This window comes from Hippocampus comes, unplaced genomic scaffold (genome assembly GCF_001891065.2).
Source record: "Hippocampus comes isolate QL1 unplaced genomic scaffold, H_comes_QL1_v1.1 scaffold147, whole genome shotgun sequence".
Lineage (NCBI taxonomy): Eukaryota > Metazoa > Chordata > Actinopteri > Syngnathiformes > Syngnathidae > Hippocampus > Hippocampus comes.
Window position 1 is genome coordinate 1889533 of NW_017805009.1, and position 9181 is coordinate 1898713.

General features: G+C 41.0%; 1 protein-coding gene across 4 annotated transcripts in view; it reads left to right on the forward strand.

Annotated features, from left to right (window-relative positions):
* The window catches only part of ncor2 (nuclear receptor corepressor 2), a 111174-nt gene that overhangs the window by 71977 nt on the left and 30016 nt on the right, over window positions 1-9181 (forward strand). For all 4 annotated transcript variants that reach the window (XM_019862775.1, XM_019862777.1, XM_019862778.1 and 1 more), the window contains 3 exons: window positions 843-1018; window positions 5493-5653; window positions 6868-6930. In XM_019862775.1, coding sequence (XP_019718334.1) covers window positions 843-1018; window positions 5493-5653; window positions 6868-6930 — 400 coding nt within the window. The remainder of the gene's footprint in view (window positions 1-842; window positions 1019-5492; window positions 5654-6867; window positions 6931-9181) is intronic.

The window sequence follows — 9181 nt, forward strand, 5'->3', positions numbered from 1 at the left end:
ATATATTTCCTGGTAGCCTGCCACTCTTTTTGTCAGTCCGTGTCACATATTGAAGATAGTGAATTGAGATCATCATCATCAAATGAACGTGTTGCTTTGGCCTAAGGCAGCAATGTCAAATACATCACAAGTAGCAGTAGTTGTCATTTGTGCAAGAAGAGTTGTCAGCCTGGATGTGTGTACTCATCTGAACTCTCACCCTCAAGCCCAGACAGGCATTTGTGAGGAAGTGGTACTGTTTGCTCAAAAACCAAAAGTTATACAGCAGAACAGTTTATTCTGCGGTTTCTGAACTTTCGTATCCTGTTTTGTTTTGCCTTTACGGGCATTCTTTTTAGTTACGTGAAATTCTGTGAACCCAGATTACTTTGTGTTATATAAACAAGATACGGGCAGTGTTGTCGAATCGATCTGTTTGCATGCCATTTGTTGCTGTTCAAAAAAGTATATTTTGTTGCTTTGTTGTTTTGTAGCAGGTCAGTTTAAGAGTATTTCAACACGAAAAATGGTATTGGGGGGAAAAAAGGGAGACAAGAGAAAAGATGTTCATTGAAATGATTTAGAAATATGTAAATAATTGCATTGATATGTGATTCTTGCAAATTGCTTTGCTCGGAAGGGCAGTTGTCATTTCACTAATAACACTAATAACACTAATAACAAACTCGAAGCTTAAAATGACAACTCTGATGTTCATTCTCAACTCGTACGTCGAAGCTTAAAATGACAACTCTGATGTTCATTCTCGTAAATGGATAATTGACGTTGGTTCTCCATCAGTAGATCATCTGGGTCCATGTTTGTAATAGGATGCCTTCTTGTTCCTGTTCCATAATATATAGCATGGCCAGCAGCAGCAGCAGCAGCAGCAACAGCAGCAGCAACAGCAGCAGCAACAGCAGCAGCAGCAACAAGTCAATCGAAACAGCCAGGAAGACAAAGAAAAGGAGGAGAAAGACAAGGAAGGAGAGAGGGAGGAGGATAAACCAGAGGCTGAAGACAAGGAGGATGGAATTAAGTAAGCCCAAACCACTAATTCATCAGAGAGAATTACGTTCGCAATTGGATTTTGATGCTGTGTCATCTTGATCGCGGTCTTTGAAAAACTTTTGAAATCATGATAAAAGGCAAGTCTTTGTAGTGTATTTATTCAGATCTTTACTTCAGATCGTTACTTTCATGCCTTGCTTTCTGTGTCAAACAGCAAAGAGTGAGATACTGGAGGAGCAGGCTTGGGGAGTAATGGAATACATGTACAGGCATTACGTATTCGGGAGACAAAAAAAAATTGTTACTGAGACGGTGTACAATCAGGAGGAGGCGAGGGAACAGGAAATGTCGTGGCTGCCAGACACACATGGCTAGTTTGAAAGCAACATGGAGGGAAAGGAGGAAGTGGTGACCGCTATTCACTTGGACAAAGATGTTGAAGTACTGATTCATCTCAAACATGCAAAGAAAAGTGTGAGCTGTCAGAGTGAAGCTGTGTCCTTCTATGACAGAGCTCACTGCGAGTACGCTGCACTTCACATAAATTTCACCTGCGTCACAATCCACCAAAAGATTTATTATTTAAAAGCATATTAACAATAAAAATGTCTAAAATCTAATTTTCCTCACTTTCAATAAAAGTACAGTATATCCATCCATCCATCCATCCATCCATCCGCAGCACCCTGAATGTGGATAGCATGACTGCCTAAAATTTCTTCTTTGCAAAATAATGTTGAGTGCCTTGGTTTATTCCTTCATTTTTTGTCCATATTTGTTCATTTTCATTTTTTTTCCAAAACCATGCATATTATTAAAAAATTCATAGGACCGAAAATTCAAAATAAATAGTGATGTATATTCTGAGTCATCATTATCATATTTGGTATTTGGGTAATCCAAAAGTAATAGAGTAGCATTACTTTAATAATATGATGCTTCGATTTCATTACTAGCTGTGTGTTTTTTTTTAAATAAGTTACTAATAACTGTATTGAAGCAGGTTTTTAAAGCACCCTCCAACCTTGTATCAGAGTATGTTTTTGAGAAGGGGTGTTAAACTTATTTTCGTCGCGGGCCACATTGTAGTGACAGTTTCCCTTGGATGGCCGTTTGGACTGTGAAAACATAAAGAAGTCAAGAATAATGGTTCATTGAATGATTGTTAAGTTAGTGTAATGAGGGGTTTGGTAACAAGAAAATGCTTACAATTTCTCACTTATTTATTACATATGAGAAGTTGAAATCTTGGAACAGATTTTAGCAGTCATCATAGAAGTTGACATGTTTGATTTGCTTTCGCGGGCCACATAAAATGATGTGGCAGGGCGGATTGGGCCCCCGGACCGTGAGTTTGACACCTGTGTTTTAGAGAGAGAAAATTCGTCTGGAAATCCTATTGCTCTTTGAATTTAAGGACCAATGTCTCACCTCTAGCCAGATTTTCCACTGACACCAAGTTGGAATTCATTCACCTTATTAAAACAGCTGTTTTCCTTGGAAACACCATCGATGAGTTCTTCTGTTCTGTGGTTTTGCTATTGACAGTGTAAACGGATTATGTCTGTTTATGTGTGGGTGGATGGCTTTGTGCAATACTGTCAAACAGCAATGGATATAAAGAAAACACAGATGGAATACCACTCTTTCTGTTCTCCTTGGAAATCAAGAGTTGAATGCACCCGATCTGTGTATGCAGGCGTCCTATTATCTAATCTTAGGTTGTACTTTGTACTGTAGATGCATTGAAAATTATTGAGCATTGGTGTTCCACTTGAAGATGCTGATGAAGCATTACCTCCTTTCTGCCTAGACCTGAGACGACATAGCTAGGTGATTCCGAGCCGACCTTCGTTCAGCAGGCTCACTAGCATCTGTACCCCACATTAACATTAATGGAGCTGAGAAAAAATGAATTGAGAGTTTGTTGTGGGTTCCTCCTCATCTAGCCTTGGCTTGCTATGGCGCTAACAGTAACACAGCAGTATTTGCATTCACATTTCTGTGTGTGTGTGTGTGTGTGTGTGTGTGTGTGTGTGTGTGTGTGTTATGTCAGTTTTGAAGCCTGTTAAACTACATTCTCTGTTCTGTCACATTTTTCACTCCTGTAATTTCACAACCATACTGCACACCGTATTAAGAGTCACAGTGTCAGTTATGGGTGCTCTTTCTGTAGTTAACACATACACAAGACACACTGTATATTATTGTAATATTAGACGCAAGCATGGTACAACATACACGAGCTTAAAAAATATGGTAGCATGCATGCACGCTAGTGTATTTTTTTAAAAAGGCAGCACGAGCAAAACTGAGTTCGGTTTATACAGTTTATAAAAAAACTACAGTACTGTACTGTATAGCCAATGTACAGTTGTGCACAAAGAGAAAAAAAGGTAAAGAAATTGCGAAATTTACGATCAGCATTCACTTTCACATACATCAATTTCTTGGATAATTTGTCTTTTATTTTGCTTCCTCCGTCTTTCATTTTGATCACTTTTACACTCTCTTCCAGCATCAGAGCTCTTCTTGTTTTAGCTGCTTGGCATCCAAAGGTCCGTTTTGTAGCCATTTTAGCAATGCAACGAAATACTTCCTGGACTACTGCGCATGTGTAAACCAGTGTGGTGGTTGCTGTTGCAGTTTCAGAACGAAGCAGCAGAGGTCGCTGTTGGCTGAGGTTGGATTAGACTTTTGCGGAATCCTTGTTTTCGTTGTAGTGAATCTCGTCACAAGGCAAGAGCAGAGAAAAATATTTCGCATTACAGAACAGGGGGATTTTTCGTTGTAGGGGGAGTAGAAAAGTGGGAATGGCTTTCATGCATGAACATTTTTTCACACAAGGGGTATTTTCGCCCATGTAGGTTTCGTTGCAGAGGAGTTTCACTGTAGTTACTTGTGTGACCAAAGCCTGGCTTTATGCAGGAAATAGCTACAAAAACAAAACAAATGTCAAATGCCACTCATTTATATTTTGCTATGCTGTGTTCCACTTAATTAATTCAGATTCAGTTCAAATGTTTGTGACACTTAAATTTTGTTTCCCATCATCAAACAAAATTAAATATTTGTCAAAGGCACTACAAGTAAACACAAAATGCAATTTTTGAATGGTTTTCATTATTAAGGGAGGGAAAAAAATAATCCATACTTACACATCCTTGTGTGAAAAAGTGATTGCCCCCCTGAACCTAAAAACTGGTTTGCCCAGCCTCAGAGGAAATAACCGTAATAGTTTTTCTATAACTGGCAATCAGTCTTTCACCTCTCTGTGGAGATATTTTCGCGCACTCTTCCTTGCAGAATTCCTTTAATTCAGCAACACTGGAGTTTTTTTTTCGAGCATGAACGGCTCGGAATTCAAGTTTGGCTCGGCCGCTCCAAAACCTTCATTTGTTTGTTAGGTTTTTTTTGGTTGTTTTTGTTTTGTTTCGTTTTGTTTTTTGAGCCATTCGGAAATTGACTTGCAGATGTCTTTTTCATTGTTGTCGTGATGCAGAACTCAAATGTGCTTCAGTTTGAGGTCACAAAATGATGGCCAAACATTCTCCATTAGCAAAGCAGCCCCACATGTAACAAGACATACCTTCCCAAAAGTTCAACTTTCATTTTGTCCATCCATAGAATATTGTCCCAAAGGTCTTTGGAATCATTCAGATGTGTTTTGTGAAAGTAAGATGAGTCTTTGTGGTCTTTTTGGTCAGCAGTCATTTTCGCCTTGGAGCTCTGCCATGGATGCCATTTTTGCCCAGTCTCTTCTTCATTGTTGAACAGAGACCTTAATATAGGCTTTCTCAATTAGTGGGTACTGTCTCTCACCGTGATTTATTGGAGTCCTAAAGCTTTAGGAAAACATCGTAACCCTTTCCAGAATGATAGATGTCATTTACTTTATTTCTCATCTGAACTTGAATTTCTTTGGATCATGGCATTTTGTTGCAGTCTTTTGAGATCTTTTGGTTCACTTTAGTAGACAGGTTCTATTTAGGGGATTTCTTGACTGAACAGGTCTGGAGGTAATCAGGATTGGGTGCAGTCAATGAAAGTGTGATTAGCCACAGTAAATTCATGATTTATCAATGGAGCAGGGCCAGGAAGCTTTAAATATATTTTTTTCCCCTAAATAAATAAAATGACCATTTAACAACGCATTTTCTGTTTACTTACGTTATCTTGGATCTTTACATTTGCTTGGTGATCTTAAACATTAAAGTGGGGAAACTGCAACAAAAAAACTGAATTATATATATTTGTACTACAATCAAAAGTACACACCCTGTGGTGGAAACCAAAGTCAGATAAAGGTTTACTATAACGCATTGTACAGTGGCAAACTCCCCAGATGTTGAAAACGTGACTAATTCACTGAGCACATACTGTATGTCAATCATTGTGATGATCCCTTGAGCTCATGCCCTCCCTATACCGCTTATGACATACTAGATGACAATGTGCTTTTAAATGTTGCTTGAAAATATGATGCCATTTCTAAATTGCAGAGATGAAACTTCTGGGGAAGATGCAGAGGACAAAGAGCCTGCAGTGGCTGTCAAGGGTCGACGAACAGCCAACAGCCAGGGGCGCCGTAAGGGCCGCATCACCCGCTCAATGACCAGTGAGGTGGAGGAGACGACCACACCGCCTGTCAACAATGAGCTCGGTCAGTCTTGGTGGTTGAATGACAAATCAGTCTCAAATCAGGCTCATTTGTAAGGTCTTTGAACTTTAAACTGGAGGTTCACGACTTAAGTCCCCCCATGGACAACAATAAATGTTAACTAGTTGTTGAGAGATGTTGTTCAGAATCAGAATCATCTTTATTGGCCAAGTATGTAGAACACACAAGGAATTTGTCTCCGGTATAACACGCTGCATTAGTATCATCATAAACAAGGACATGACAAATAACAAATAAAAATGTTAGTCTATTTCCTGACTACAATAAATGTCAAATGTCTCATATTTCTCCATAACATCCTTAAGGATAAGGTACAGCCAAATGTGTAATGCCAACATCAGTGAATTAATTAATATACAGTAGTCAATTGAGCCATTGAGAACATGATTGAATAAACGTTCACTGGCAGCCATTGAACAGGATGACAAAAATCTTTTCAGTGGCTCATTTGTACTCCAAATAATGATTTCATGTCCCATACCACCAGAGTGCACTGTTGGCCCTTTAGTCCTCTTCCCACTCAAGTTATTTAAGTGCCACCTCTGTCCCCCTACGGAGTCCTTGCACATTGTCAGTTAGTTGTACTCACAGCATCAATATTGCTATTGGTTATACATTTAAAAAATATATCAGCTGTTATTTGCAGAGTATATTTTGCATGTTGCATTTGCCATCTCTAAGTTTAGGCTCGCGGAATTCCCCAGTGAGTTAAGCCGCAGGGACTCCCAACAACCTCCCATTCTTGTTGTCCAAATGTTCAGAGCAGTGCTTGGCTGGCTGCTTTGTCCTTCACATATTCAAGTTCCAACTTTTCTATGTGTTGGGAAGGGCCAGGGCCACTCTGGCTACTAACCTGCACAGAGAGGGAAAAGCCAGTTGTTGTCTATAATCATTAACTGACTTCTCCCCTTCGAATTCCTCCTTCCGCCATCTAAAACAAACAGCCCCTAAAGACCTAGGCAACAGTGCCTTTTTAGCAAGCAGCAAAAACACCCTGCCCCCACATATAGTTTTTTTTCTTCTCTAATTTGTCTTTCCTTTCCTCTTGTCAGTCACTCCCTAACTGACTTTGTCACTTGCAACTGCCCACTCCCCCTCCTTCTTCTTACTTGCTCATGTGTGTTTGTGTGTGTGTGTGTTTGTGTGTGCGTGCGTGTGTTTGTGTGTGCGTGCTTGCGTGCGTGTGTCTGAGACAGCTAATCTAGAAATGAATGAGAGTTCCCGCTGGACCGAAGAAGAGATGGAAACTGCCAAAAAAGGTAACACACAACAAACCTTTCTTTCCTACATGACTTTGTTTGCAACATTTGTGTTCATTGAAGAGATGCCACATGTAGCCTTAAAAGCACACCAGACAAATGATGAGGATGTGCCTTCTTGTTCGTGAGGCAGCAATTGCCACATGCTTCGAAGTTGTGGTTGTGTGTCACAAGTGTGGACTGTGGCTGCCGCTCTTTCTAGCAATTTCCTTTCTCTGGGTCAAGGCAGCCTTTCTTATCATGGTGGCTGTAAAGGCTGGCCCTTTTAGTTAACCTTTGCAAAATTGCTGCAGTCATTAACCTGCCTTTATTATCTCTTGACAGAAGATTACCTAGCAGCCCATGGCTGATTCACAGAGGCCTCTGATACTGTGCCCACACTTGTACTGTGTGTGTTGTGCAAAGTACATGATCCTCCTTGGTTTCTAATTCTTCACTCTTAGAAAGGGATTCCCCACAGAACAGAAATACCAGTTTGACAAGTTTGCTGATATGACTGTGTATTTTAATCTAGACATAATTACTTTTTGAAATGAGTAATCTGTGTTGCATACATTAAAATGTTGATGCATAATGAGGATTTCGGTCAGATGCGTGGCTTTGTGTTACTTTTAAGTTTTCCTTCTGAGTAATTAAATACATCCTTCCTTTTAATAATAGTAGAAATGGTGCCATTATCTCCTGCCGAATATGACCACTGCGGCCTCTTGGCTACATGTGCATCGGCCTAAGCAATCAGGTTGTTTATTTGTACATAATTTGTCTGTTAAGGGGTTATTTTTCAATATCTGGCACGGCTTGTCTTGAACACAGGACTGTGTAGTAATCCTACTTAATGTCTTCAATTCCATTCTCCTGTGGTGGGATTAGTGGGGTGTTCCATCCCAAAGGATTAGCCTGGCAGTTCAGTGGATGCAGGGCTTCTATCAAGTGCTTATGAAACCACTGAGCACCAGCGATAGCAGCCAGAGCTGAAGGACTAGTCGGCACATTTTTCTGAAATTCCAACAGACCTTCTCCTGACGAAAAGCAGCTCACCCTCCTAAATACAGGAGAGTATAGGTCCAGTTTCTTTAACCCCCCTCCCCCCCAGCCCCATCCAGTATTGTCCAGCGATATCAATGTGCTCACTGCTCTCTCTGACAGGTTCTTGACGTGTTTTTATTCAAGAGTCTTAGTATAAGTCCACATGCTTCAAGTGTTCTTCCCCTTTACTCAAATAGAAAGTGACATTGATGTCCCAGGTCATTTTAATTTTCCCCTGCTTTCCAGGATAATATTGCAACTTGTCTTCATTCCTGCTGAAAGATCCGTCGTTCAGACAAGAGTTGGCTGATTTTTAAATCCACTAGCTCAATCTCTTTGTGTGGAACAGTGTGTTAGATGTCTTGTAAAGGTTGTATCACTTGAATCATGATCCAAGTTGTGTGTTTGCCTGTGCACACTTCTTGGCTAGCATTCAAGTAAGTGCAGTAATCTGTAAGGCTTTGTCAGAGTGTAGGCAGGCACCTGGATAAATGCCTCTGCTCCACTTGCTGTAAGAACCCACATAAAGGAGCTGCAGGTAGAAAACCGCATATCATCTTTCTTTTCCACTGTTGCTCGGACTTTGCTTCTCTCCCTGTCCACTGTTCGGTTTGGGAGATGGCACCAGCCCAAGTTGGCAAGAGGTGTGGAAGATTTGGCAAGTGAGGGCCCCCCCCCCCACTCTCCCCACTTGCTCCCCCTCCTTACTCTGTTTTATTATAGACTGGAGAGGTCACATTCAAGATGAAAAGCAGGTCAGTCAGGAAAAATGTGAAAGCCTTTATGCTTTCTCATGGTATCAACATCAACTCTGTTTCCTCCCCTGTCCCCCCCCCATCTTTCTCTTTTTGCTTACTCTCCACTTCTTTATCCCCTGCGCAGTCTCCATTCTTTCTCTCTCTCGCCCTCTCGCTCTTTCACCCTCTCACTCTCTCTCCTTACTCCCCCCCTTCCTCTCTCCTCCCTCTGTGTTTACACTTGGACTGCCTGAGTGTGTGTTTCTGTCTGTGTGTTAAAGTATTAACAGGAGAAAGAGCGAGAGGGCTCGAGTTTGTGTGTACTCACGCATTTGTGTGTGCACTGGTCGATGGTGCCTGCTGGCAAAGTGAGGTAGGGGGAGGGATAGGCTGACAGAGAGAGGGAGGGGGAAGAGAGAGAGATAGAGGAAAGATCAGATGAGAGAGAGAGAGAGAGAGAGAGAGAAGTAGAGAGTGAGCGAGCAAGC